Here is a 13,429-nt window from a genome sequence, read left to right on the forward strand (position 1 = left end):
GACAGATGTGCTAAATGATGTAATCAGATCAATTTGTGAAGCAGCAAGTACCAGACGCACTCTTTTCCTTACCAGGGTACCGAAGGGGACTGGAAGGTTTTTAATGAGGCGGCTTGCTTGCTTAATATATTGGTTATTTCAAAAAAAAAAAAAAGATTTGGAGAGGATTGAGCAGGTTGGGGAGGACGAGTCGGTCGAGCCAGGAGGGTGCGCCCGTGCTGTCCATCGGGCGCACGCGAGCCGCCTATCCAGTCCATCTCCTTCCTCTCTATCTGGCTGGACCGAATCATAGAGTTACCTCTTCGTCTAGTCCCCCCCGTGTTCCGTTCGTCCAAGAGGAAAACCGGTAAGGCAGAAGCGGCGCGGCGCGGCCCGACGGGCGGGCGGCGCGGCCAGCCCCCAAGCGCCGACTCCGGCTCCCACGGGAGGGCGGGGCGGCCCTCCTCCCCCAAGCACCGACTCCGCCTCCCACAGGCGCCGGCGCGGATCCACAGGCCACCGGTGCGGTTCCTCTGCGGGCCAGCCACACGGGCGTGGCGGCCACTCCAGGACCGCGAGCGTGGCGGCGACCACCGCCACGGACGATCCGGCTGCCAGGTGACCCCTTCCCCCTCCCCACTCCTCATTGCGCTCCCAATTTGGCTCACCTCCACCCCACGACCAACTACGGCCACATACGCACACCATCATTCCCCTTCGCCGCCGTCGCGCTGCCCCGCCTCCGCCGCCGGAGCCGGACTCCACTGGCCGCGAGCTCTCTGAGGAGCAGAGCTCCCACCAGACCCAATCTAGCGCGCTCCTCGCCGCCCCTAGGTCTAGAAAAACAGAGGTTACCGGGTCCAATTTGCAAGCCCTAATTCCGCCTCATTGTCTGCACTGCTTACTTTTTTATCAATTCGTTGGATACTGTCGAAAGAGCAGTCGCGAATTGGGCATCTGTTCTCACCAGGAAACCTTGAAATTTTGTTTCTCCGTCGCCGCCAAGTTTGTGAATCCGGGTGTTATGCTACGAGGGTTCGAATGGGCTTGGTAGCTGTTCAGTTCTGTTCGTAGTCCAACCTTCTTAAGACTGCTTTGCGTTGTTTAAGTTTATACGGTTGTCCTATGTATCACATTCTAGGCATGCATACTTGTATTTCTGCATTCCTTCCATTCCGGCTTATTTCTCCAAAGACTTGCCGACAAAGCCAGGTGAATGAAGGAAGTTCTTCTCACCATCTTCATCCTTGATAACCATATGACATCATTAGTTTTTATGCATGAAGCTTTAAGATGTTATAATCAATTTACATTTGGGTGGTTCAGTTATGATTAAAGGGCATCTTTCAACTCAATAAATATTTCCCCAAAAGTATATGATTGTCTTGCACCTGCTATAAGTCAACTGCCATACAAATCTAAAACTGCATCGGCACAAATCCATTACGGCTTCCCCTGTGTGTCAATTAATTAGGGCATTAGCTATATGTATTATGAAGTTTCATTGATGTGTCTCTTTTTTCGTTATTTCCCGCAAGCACATTTTTATGATTGCTAACTCATTTGGTTGTCTTCACCTAATGAATGGCAGAGTATCGGCAATCCTACTTCCTGCCTAGGCTGCACTTGCTTTATCTATAATGGAAGTTGATGATGATGTGGAGGACGATGACATGGATTTCAACCCTTTCCTAAGGGAGGGATCACCATCGGAGACCTCGTCAAGCCTCACCTCAGAGGCAGAATGCGAGGAAACTAGCTTCGAAGATCAACAAGGCACTGAGGTGTATCCTCGCCATAATCCTGATAATGAAAACACAGGTGATTGTGCACTCCTGCAAAAAGATGCTGCAGCTGAAGGTTCCTGCGAAGAAAATATTCCAGAAGGTACTTCTGCCCAGTATTGTGATAATGGAGAAGGTCATGGTAATAGACTGCGAAAGGAACCTGTACAGACCGAAGCTCCCTTGCCTCCATCAGCACAGAATTCTCATCCCCTGTCGCCTGAAGCTAGCGAGGAAGATGCAATTTGCAGGCGCACACGAGCAAGATACTCTCTGGCAAATTACGCACTCGATGAATTAGAGACCTTTCTCCAGGAATCGGATGATGATGGTGACCTGCAGAATGTTGATGAGGAAGAGGAATACCGCAAGTTTCTTGCAGCTGTTCTATCTGGTGGAGGTGATGACACACAGGTTTGCCAGGGGGATGAAACACAGGATGAAGATGAGAATGATGCAGACTTTGAGCTCGAAATTGAGGAGGCCCTAGAAAGCGATGGTGATGATAATGGTGAGAACTATCAAAGCATAAATGGTAGTAGGAATAATAAAGATGACAATAGGCCTCAGACTAGGAAGAATAGACCTGAGTTGTCTAGGGCATTTAAAGGATCAACCAAATCTAATTTACGACCGATTCTGCCAAATGTGTCATCTGCGCTCCTGGCTCCTTCGAATGTTTCTGGATGGCGGTATCCAGCCCAGAACATCAATGTCCCTTCCTCATCATCATCATTAATCGGTGCTGCTGTAGTGAATGGATTTACCGTTGAGCAACTGGGCCAATTGCATACGTTGATATATGAACATGTTCAGCTCATGATCCAAACCTTTTCTCTATGTGTTCTCGACCCATCTAAACAGCGTGTCGCTGTTGATGTTAAAAAAATGATAGTTGAGTTGGTTGGCTTCCGTGATCAAGCATTGGCTAGGAGAGCAGCCAATGGATTCCCTATCAATCAAAGATTCTATTTTGAACGGCAGCATCTCCAGTCAGCACTTAGTCATTCTTCTTCTGAGAGCTCACAATGCCAATGGGTTCCGTCAATTAAGAATCCTATTATGTCCATTCTTGATGTATCACCACTTCATTCTGCCCCCAGTTATTTAAGTGATGTTGCAGCTGGTAAGTTCCCAAAATATGTGTGTCACCAATTTTGAATATACTGTTCTTCATTTTGTTCGCCATCACTTAAGCATTTTTTTTACTCAACTGACAGCTGTTGTGAAGTATAGAAGAAGCCATACGGATGGCACTGCAGATAAAACCAGCTTTAGGAAAGAGCCTCTTTTTCCATCACCGCTACTTGTCACTGGCAATGATGCTAACAATGCTTCTCAAGATGGATCAAATAACGACTCCACAGCATCACCAGCTTCACCTGGGCAGTTACAGCCCAAGAAATCATTAGCTGCTACCCTTGTTGAGAGTACTAAAAAGGAGTCGGTTGCTCTTGTTCCATCTGATATTGCAAGATTGACGCAGAGATTTTATCCCCTTTTCAATTTTTCACTGTTTCCTCATAAGCCACCTCCTGTAGCTAGGGTCAATCAAGTGCTTTTCACTGATGCAGAGGATGGGTATGATTTACATCTTCACTGGTGTTTTCAAGTCATGCATTATAGTTTCCTTTTTCTGTCAAGTATACTCTATCCCTGAATTTCAATCAGAGTTCATTCCATGCTATCTTAACAATGTAAGATTCAAGGAACCTGGGTGTCAAAGTTCTGTTTTAGTCTGTTGAAGCGCTGTTCTCATTCTTGTGTAACTGGCATTGTTTTATGCGATTCGTGGCTGGCTTTACTTAGCTGTCCTTTCATCATCGTATTGAACTTTATTTAGGTCTCCTCTTGGGTGGTTAATCATTAAGTTTGCTATGTTTTTGTTTCACTTCCTTAACATGCCTCATTTATTATTCCTTCTCAAAAGCATGATTATATAACTTTTGTATACAATCTGTCCTATCATTTGTTTTTTCAATGGTTAGTGTAATCTTAGTTTATGTTCTGCCTGCAGATTGTTAGCTCTAGGACTTCTGGAATACAATAATGACTGGGCCGCAATACAGAGGCGTTTTCTTCCTTGCAAATCAGCGCATCAGGTAATGTTGTAGCCTCGTTTATTTGTTTAAAACTGTACTTCGAGCCTAAATTTTTTCTTTATCTTTTGAATAATCCACACTTTTCTATAAGCCGTTTTAGCAAACTAAAATAGTTTGCTAAAAAGGCTTATATTATGGAATGGGGGTAGTATGATTTACTAGACATACCAACTTTGTATTTTCTCACTGTTTTGGGGCTTTTGGTGTTTGCATGTCTCCTTACAGCTGACTCCATCTGACTATCTGAAAATCAGAAGAAAATGGAGTTCATTTTGTAGTCTGTATTACAAACAGTGATGTTCTCATTATATTGACATGGCAGTGAGCACACTGCTGGCACTACTGGTGTTCAATTTGTTGTCTTTTTGTTTTGTCATCCAAGCAAGTAAGCTTGGATCAATCTTGATCCTCTAATCTCAGCGTACAACTATAACTTCCTGCCTTCTGGGAAATACCAATTTTGTGCAGTGCCTACGTTTTAACTTTAGTCTCTTGATCAAATTGTCAGTTTCTCAAAGTATTGGTTTCTCTTTACTGTATGCTTTATGCTCATTTAATAGCACAACCATTTGTTTTGTAGATATTTGTGAGGCAAAAGAACCGCAGTTCATCCAAAGCTCCTGATAATCCAATCAAGGTAAAAGTGCACACTTTTCCATTTACTGGTACATAAGATGACTCCTTAATTCTTACAAGCCTTTAAGAATATGCTCAAAGTTTTAACTGATTAGCATAGTATGATGTGTCAATTAATGCCATCATCTAGGTCCAGCACTGATTTGTGAATCCTATGCAGAGATTTTGTTTTCTATAATAATAATTTAAACAGTAAAGTTTGTGCAGAAGTATCATGACTGTTTTGAATTGCCAATATTTGATCCTTTCTTTTTTATTTTTGCACCATATCTTTCGCGTATGTTTATATGCCAACAGTAAAGGAAGACTAATAAAGTTTCCCTGGGAAACTGTAAAAGCCAACTTCCCTAATGTGGACCATATTAGATTCGGTTGTTATCATAATCCGAAACAAACTGGGGAAATGATTTTGATCAGCTCTATTTTAGAAGAGTAGAGAATGATGTCAAAATTTACAGTGCTTTCGTCGGGCGCGCTGCCATTTTATTCTTCCTCTTGTAGCTGGAAGCTTCAAAGAGCACTCCTGCTTGTTGTAAAAGAGTAGGTCAGCATGCCTTTTAGCCAAACTAATACTGCTTCCGTACTGGGATGACTGAATCCTCGTGCTGTACTGGCTATTATGGTGATCTCTGGTAGCAGTAGATGTTGATCTTTTGATGTCATTTTTCCGGAAGTCAGCATGCTACTAAGTATATTTTGTTTGAAATCCTCGTGCTGCACCAATGGTGAGCTCCGATAGGAGTAGATGTTGATCTTCTTGACTGTCGTTTTTCCAAAACTCAACATGCTACTAAGCATATATTGTTTGAAATAATGCAGGATGTGCGCCGCATGAAGACTTCTCCATTGACTACTGAGGAGATACAGCGTATCGAAGAGGTGGTTTATATTTTTCTGCAGCCTATCTTTTGTTCCCTCTTGAATTGGTATTTGCTTACCTTTTCCCTCTTTCATACGGTTGATGCAGGGGATCAAGATATTCAGAACTGATTGGACATCTATTTGGAAGTTCGTTCTGCCATATAGAGATCCTACACTGCTCCAGCGTCAGTGGAGAGTTGCCACTGGAATCCAGCGATCTTACAGTAAAAGTGACGCCTTAAAAGAAAAAAGGAGATCATATGAAGCAAAGAGGAGGAAATTAAGAGCTTCAGTGCCTGATTCACAAGTTCGTGAGCAGGAGGTTAGTGTGGTTCATAACTCCCACGATACCCATAAGATACTATTTGAATGTCTATGTCCATGTACAGTGTTGTCATTGAGCACAATCTACATTTTTTTTGTGGCAGGCTGATGATGATGCTTCTGAGGGTGTTGAAAATGATGATGATTCATATGTCAATGAAGCATTTTTAGCAGACACAGAGAACAGGAGCATCAATATGATGCAGATGAGCACCAGCGCTGATGACGAATGTGGTGCAGGACATGGCTGCTTTGAGCAGCATAACAGAAACAGGATGAAGCATGGTGTTAGCACCTCATATACACCTTTTAGCTCTTACACTTCTCTTGGCCCTTCAACTAAGAGGGGGTTTCGTGGCACTTTGAGTAAAGAGAAAGGTAGCCATGTGGTCAAGTTGGCTCCAGATTTGCCCGCGATAAACCTTCCTCCTTCGGTCCGTGTGATATCTCAGATGGAATTTCATCAGAACGCAGCACATTTAATTGTCACCTCAGATAATACAGCGAAGGATGTTTATACACAGCTAAACCTTTTCCCCGATCATAGTGCTAGTGATAGATTACAGCAACATGGGATTATTAACGGAAGTGCGAGAGAAGATGGTGCTGAGCAAGATTTTCCGATGCATCCATTGCTTTTTCAGCATCCTCTAGAAGTGCATTCATCATATAGTCATCCTGTTGAAAATCTTAATCAGCAGACTACAGATGGCGTGGCAGGGGATCCTGTGAATGCTAATACTATCGACTTCCATCCTCTACTGCAAAGAACTGAATGTGAGATGCATGGGGAAGCATCCACAAGCCGTTGCGAGAGGGAGAACATTATTGATTTGCAAGCATCGACAAGCGCTTGTGAGAGGGAAAGCAATATTGACTTGGACATTCATTTGTGTTCCTCAGTGGATTTCAGAAATGCAGAGGACATTAGAAGGACTGTTAGTAAATTCAGCATTCAGCCAGAAGGGTCTATAATAGCTAGTATTTCAAATCTGGAGCCTATAAATGCTTTTCATCATAATGTTGAAGAGCCCAGCGGAGGAGCAATGCAAGGCATTGTGATGGAGCAAGAAGAATTAACTGATTCGGAGGAAGATGTCCAGCATGTGGAGTTTGAATGTGAAGAAATGGATGATTCTGAAGAGGAGCTAGTTCAGGATGCAGAACCGTGTTCGACTGAAAATAAGGTAATGATTGGCGTTATATCTGGTAGCATTATCAATCTTTATAACGTTCGTCAATCTGGTGTAGGGCTGTACTGTGATTTCCCCATCTTCTGCTTTGCTTTTGATTAAATGCCAAATATGTTAATTACACTACACTGCTTATGTTTCTGTATGTTTGTCTTATACAATTGGTATTGTATTTTTTGGACTGATGCTCCCACGCTGTACTAGTAGAATGATGAATTGATCACTGATTGGTGTCTGGACCTTTCTTCTCTGCATGTTGATTTTTTTCTCTTCCAAGTTCGCTGACGCCAATAGAACTTCGTTGTGCAGGGAACTTCAACATCATTTGTTTGTTCAGAGTTACAAGAGAGTAATGATCAGTGTCAAATTGAACAAGGATTAGAGCAGGTGGTTGAACAGGGTGCGAGTCCAACATATAAATCACATGAGTCAGGCAGAGGAAAGTTGAAGCCGCAGCGTGCAAGGCGCACGGGATCTAGAACAACGAGCCAACGATTACCCACTCCTCGAACAAGTGAACCTAGCCGTACCAAGACCAAAACCAGAAGGGCATCAGGAAGAGGCAGGTGCAAGGCCATTGATTCCAGGTCTAAAAAGAGCCCTGTCCCGAGTTAAAGGTCGTTCTACCCTTCCATTTATTTGCACTGGGTATCGCATTGCTGCATACGCGAGATGGTAATGGCCGGACGGCTCACTGCAGTTTGAAATTGCTGGGCTGATTAGCCGCCATTGATGCAGCCCATGCTGCAGATAGACCTGCCGTCAACCGTTCGTTGGCACATATCCCTTCTCAGATGATCACTTGAACATGGCAGCAGGAAGCAGAGCCTACGCTTGTCCATGTCTGGAGCTGAGTAGAAAAACTGAAATGTTGACGATGTTGTACTGAGCTTTAGGACGTACAACAGTCCCTGAGAGAATGATGTGAGTGGCCGGCGTTGGTGCACCTGGGATGGTGAGAGGTCTATTCTTGGATTGAATTGTGTACATGTAACATGTAGCATGAGCTAACGCAGATATATAGTTGTCAAACAACAAAAGAGCTATTGTTGTATCATGTAAATGGATCAATGATGCTGCCTTTTCAGTGTTTGCCTATTTTTCTAGCTGGCCTTTATCAAATTCTGCTTACTTGGGATTTATTCTTTCAAATACCTCTTGGCAACTGCAGATTTTTCTGTGCGGGAATTGAACTTTTTAGCTGCGAAATTTACGTGCTGCATCAAAATAGGCTGCCCTTAGAATGGCAGTTTAATTTTACAGCACTACAAATTTGTAAGTTTTACACATAAGAATCTTGGTATTTTTCGCAAACTCCCCTCCTATAATGCTATAGGTTCTTTGTTAGAGGGATCAACCTGGTGGCGTTGAAGTGCTCTAGTGTGTGCCCACTTGAGATCCTTCTTCAACTGGTGCAGCACAACAATGGTGTCCTCTGAGAAATACTTGGCCTGGGGACTCCATCCTGGGGTAAATGTTCCCCTGTTCTTTACCTTGTCGCCCATGTTTAAGATATTAGGGATGGCGATTCCTCCTCTGCCCCCTCCCTCTCCCCACCCTCACTATTCACGTGATCTCATTCTTCTGGTGGTCTCGTTGGCAGGGATCACGCGTGGTGGTAGTAGCAGTGTCAAGGTGAAGATGGCCGAGATGCGAGGATTAGCGGGAGATTCTGGTGCCTAGGGTCTGACAATGAGTCGGATGACGAGTCACTTCACGTCTCACCGCTGTTTGCGGTGAATTCTTGCTCTCCGGTGCCAAAGAGAGGGTGGAGTGTCCTAGTTGAGGCAAAGCCCACTGGTGGTTGATGGGCGGTGTTCGAGTATGGCATGGAGATGTGTTAGTTTGGGGGTATGTAGCTCTCTCAACCACATATCATATGTATACCACTTATATAAATTCTCACAAGAGATTTTAATTACTTGAAGCGTGTCGTTGGTTCTTGTGGACCCCAAGCTAAGGCTTCAACTTTTAGCAGGCATAAAATAGCGGGAGGGTGCTATAATATGTTCCTATAGTATCTCTAGTAAATTCTTTAAACTAGTATACCTTAAAACATGTTTGTCGTTCCCCTTAAAACTGTTTTTAGGTAAGTCAATTCATCTGCCAGAACATATACCATAAGCCTATACATAGCTAGATAGTTTACACATAAATATCATATACATAGATAGTTTGACATAGTCGATAGTTCAAACTACGATTAATTGCCCGCCTAACCCTAACCCTAGAAACTAAAAGTTGGTAGCCAAGATACCTCAATGAGGACTGCGAGCACAGGGTGACGATCATGACGAGCATCACTCACTTTCGGAGAGCTCAACAAAGGGCTAGTGAAGTGCCTTGGGCACCGCGCCTCCACACGAGCCTCGTGCAGCTCGAGTCTCCGCTCTAGCTACTCTCCTCCACCTTGCAGTGGCAATTTGCCTTGCATATCGACCGGGTTTTTAAGGGTTAGACTGTTTTATGTATCTGCTAGAGATACCCTTTATATATGTTGGATTTTTGTCCCATTCAGATTTTCTATGATAGAGAATTAGAGACATCACCAATGACTGGATTCTTTTCTCAAGACACAAATGGTGAGGAGGGAACTTTCCGGTGATCCAGAAAATACAGATTCGTTAAGTTACTCAAACTACAATTTTCATATGACTACATAGAGTGACATGTATTTCAACTATCCCAAATATGAGCATATTAGGACCAGGACATAAGGATAACTATGGGTTTTAAATCTTGTAATCCAATTCAAATTAGAAAAAGTCAGGGTACCTAGGTGAATAAAAACTTGGTCGAGCCATTTCGGTTTTGCAAGCCAGGTCGGTATGTCTGCCAGCTAAGGATGGCAATTTTACCCACGGGTACGGGTACCTGCGGGTACCGTACCCGCATGGGTAGGGTATGGGTACATTTATATGCCCATGGGTAGTACCCATACCCTGCCCGTTAAGTCATGGGTATGGCACTGGTATTGCTTTGTACCCGGGTATGTCCATACCCTTCCCATTTATTGTCAATTTCTTATGTTACACGGTCTACTTTTATTGACTTATGAGTTACTATATGAGAATGAGATTTTTATATTTTTTTAATTGTTAGGTACTCAACTACATATTATCGAGTTGAGATAATTCATTTTTTAATCAAATTTATCATCGATAAATATAAAATTGCGAGAAACTTATGTACAATTTAACCTACCCACCGGGTACCCAATGGGTCAGGGTGGGCACAAAAACCGTGAAACCGAAAACCGGACCGAAGCTGGAACCGAACTAACCGAAATCTCGGTTTTTTCCATTAACCGCTATTTTTTCGGTTTCCATTTATACTAACCGAATTAAATTTGGTAGAATTCGGTTTTTAGCCCCACCAACCGAACAAGACCGAATAGACCGAATTGACTAACCTACCATCAATTTGTGCATAAACCGATCATTCCATAGAAGCTCAATTGCGTTTGATGTTCCAAAAATTGTTCAAATTGTTCATTCAATGAATGACTTTGGTCTTTGATGTACTAGTTTTTTCTGAATATAGCATGAAGCCTGCATAATAGAACACGTCGCTCGAAGTCTTAGCTACCCCTTTTAATCGCTCACGAGTGATGCACCTGTACCACGAGTACCGCAGCCTACCAAATAGCATCCCTCCACGATTGGTGCTCATTTGTCGATTTCTTGCGCAGTTGATGCTTTTTGTGTTGATATGTCAATCACTATTTGATTTCTTTGGTGATGCCTACTATTTGTTCAAGTGAGTAGGTTCATTCGGTTTTAACCGAAAACCGAACCGAATTTATTGGTTAACCGAATCTTCGGTTTACTAAATTTCCATGCCAATTTCGGTTACCATTTTTGAAAACCGAATTTGTTCAAAAACCGCAAAAACCGAACCGAAATTTGGTTAAAACCGAATGCCCACCCTGACCAATGGGTACGGGTACCCGCCGGGTATGGGTATGGGTAAAGTTTTATACCCATGGGCACGAGTATGGGTAGAAGTTTCTGCCCATCGACTATACAGGTATGGGTATGGTATTGCTCTACCATGCCCATTGCCATCCTTGCTGTCAGCTATCTAGAGAAATGAATAAAAACGACTTGCCTAAAGAGCAAGATGGAAAAGAAAAGGTAAATAAAAACCAAGCCTCGAACGGAAGCAAAAATTAACCAGAAAGCGAAAGAAAGCCGAGCCGAGACGAGACAGGAGGCAAGATTAGCCAACCGCGCGTCTCCACGGCAACCCACCCCACGCGGCCAGACCAATCGCCGATGAACAACCTGCAGGTCGTGCAGCGGCCGACGGCGCCGGAGCCAGTCGCGCCGCCGGCGGAGGAGGCCTTCACGGCCCGTGAGCTCGACGTGGCCCAACAGCTCGTCCACCTCAGCGAGAGCAGCGCGTCCTCGGGCACCCCGCGCGCCCCCGCCGGCTCGGGCGGCTCCTCATCTCCGCGCTCTGTGAACGCCCGAGCACCGGCCACGGCGGCCGTACTCCTTGGAGGTTGCGCGGACTGGGAGGAAGACGAGGAGCAAGAGGTGGCCGGGAGCCAGCGGAGGGTGAAGCGCTACCGCTTGATCGCGGAGATCTATGCCGCGACGGGGGAAATTGGACGGCGCGGCGGCAGGAGCCGGAAGAAGAAGAAGGAATAGAAGACGAGATGGATGGATACAAAGGTGCAGGACCTTCTTGTAATTAACGTAGGTGCTAGGGGGTAGCTCGTAGTCCGAGCTCTCAGTCCTCCTTCATGGAGGAGTGTCGGGATCGATCTCGCTGTCGAAAGCTTCATCTTTGCAATAAGACTTGGAATTGCTTTCCTTTTGTGTTCACTACTTCAGTTTAGACACGGCGGCCCCTGAATTTCTATCCCATCCAGCCGATCGCGCGCGCACTCTGTACTGTTGTAGCTCACTCTCCATCGTGCTGTTTATAGCTGAGCCAGGCTCGATCTTCGATCGATGGAGGATCTCTGAGGCGAAGATCACCGGCGGTCGATCTCCATGGGGGTCGATCTGATCAGTCCCGGCCGTGGATTCGGTTAGATCGCTTGCTACTCTGAGATTCTCAGCTCGCGCGCATTCATGCAATTTTTGCAATTAATTATTCCCAGGCGCCCGAGAATGCGATTCGCCGATCGATCAACAATCTGGAGCCCTGTTCGTTTGATTTGGGAAACGGGCCTGATCCTGGAGTCCAGTTCGTAGCATGCATCTGGTCATGGTGGCGAGAAATGCTCGTTCTGTGGCAACGTACTAGCAAGTGAATGAGCAGCAGCGGTGGCGGAGCCTCCAGCAGACCGCAGGCTGGTCGTCGACCCGTATTAGTTTCCCACAGATTCCGACCAACGAGCTTATCCCGATAGGAGCACCCAGTGTTTTTCCATATTGATTCGATCGATTCAGAAGAGTCCAACTTGTTGAGTGCAACATGATCGACAGGACGACATGATGCTGAAGCAGAAACAATGGTGTTCGGACAGATGGAATATTCCAGATGCTATGTATGCCGGTGCGGAATTAATGGCAAGCGAGTTTATCAATTGACCACTAATGTGTGACTAATCTTACCGTAGATAGTTTTTTTTGCAATTTTTCAGGCTGATAAGAGCGATGGATTCACTAGCTCTGGAGTGGACTCATCTCAAAACAGTGTAGTTTATTGTCTTCTGTTAATTCGCCGGTGGCAAGCCAGCAATGAAAGCTAACTGTGCAGTTCTACCTGTCTTTGTTAATTTTTTTTCAGTAGCTACTGCGAAACATACACCTCGAAGTTCATGTGTGCATTCGAAACCCAGATTCTAGCACAAGAAAGAAAGAAATGAATGGAAGCAAGAAAGAATCAATATATTCTGGGACTTAGAGGTGTGATCGATGTATAGGCTCCTCTGGGACTTAGAGAGGTGTGATCGATGTATTTAGCAATTATTTTTGATAATTGTGTGATGGAAGGGGTCTTCCAAGTTTATGTAAAAGCCTGAATCGATGAAGAATGTCATACATTAGATTTCAACACCCCGTAACTTGTGATGCCTCATAAACTCCGGGTGTACACGCTTCTTAATCTAACAGATACTAGCATTACTAACATCCAACTGACGCTGCAGATGTTCCAACCTGAAGCCCATTCCCCCCCTCATCTCCCTCTCATCGCTACAGTTCCCCTTTAGAGTCTTCGTCCTTATTCCGGGGCCTCTCCTCTTCTCCTCCGGCGGCCTTGTCGGCCAGAGTGAGAGGGGGAGAGGCTGCCGGCGTGTATAGTGTAGATTTAGGTGTAGTGGATGTATGTCAGTAGTTTGGGGTAGGTCACCAGTGTCTCCTGGCCGGATCTGGTGTATCCTGTGGTGGATGTGCTCAGGGCCGGTCCTGAGATTTTGAAGGCCCGGGCGAAACTAAAATTTTGGGCCCCTCTTACTACTTTTTTTAACATGTATGAGATGATGAAAAATAAATACTTTTAAGTATACACAACTTCAATATTCATATAAAACAATGTTTACATGATACCTTAAAATTTTCTCCGCCAATTCCTAGAAGCAAAGTCCATGACG

General features: G+C 44.6%; 1 protein-coding gene across 1 annotated transcript; it reads left to right on the forward strand.

Moving 5' to 3' along the window:
• Positions 1-303: 303 nt before the first annotated feature.
• On the forward strand, positions 304-7,985 carry LOC127302734 (uncharacterized). The gene is made up of 9 exons (XM_051333272.2): positions 304-597; positions 1,571-2,889; positions 2,984-3,344; positions 3,781-3,865; positions 4,446-4,502; positions 5,321-5,380; positions 5,469-5,684; positions 5,791-6,873; positions 7,189-7,985. The coding sequence occupies exons 2-9, from the start codon at positions 1,620-1,622 to the stop codon at positions 7,492-7,494; spliced, it is 3,438 nt and encodes a 1,145-aa protein (XP_051189232.1). The 5' UTR covers positions 304-597; positions 1,571-1,619; the 3' UTR covers positions 7,495-7,985.
• The last annotated feature ends 5,444 nt before the right edge of the window (positions 7,986-13,429 follow it).

Source organism: Lolium perenne, chromosome 5 (assembly GCF_019359855.2).
Source record: "Lolium perenne isolate Kyuss_39 chromosome 5, Kyuss_2.0, whole genome shotgun sequence".
Taxonomy (NCBI): Eukaryota; Viridiplantae; Streptophyta; class Magnoliopsida; order Poales; family Poaceae; genus Lolium; species Lolium perenne.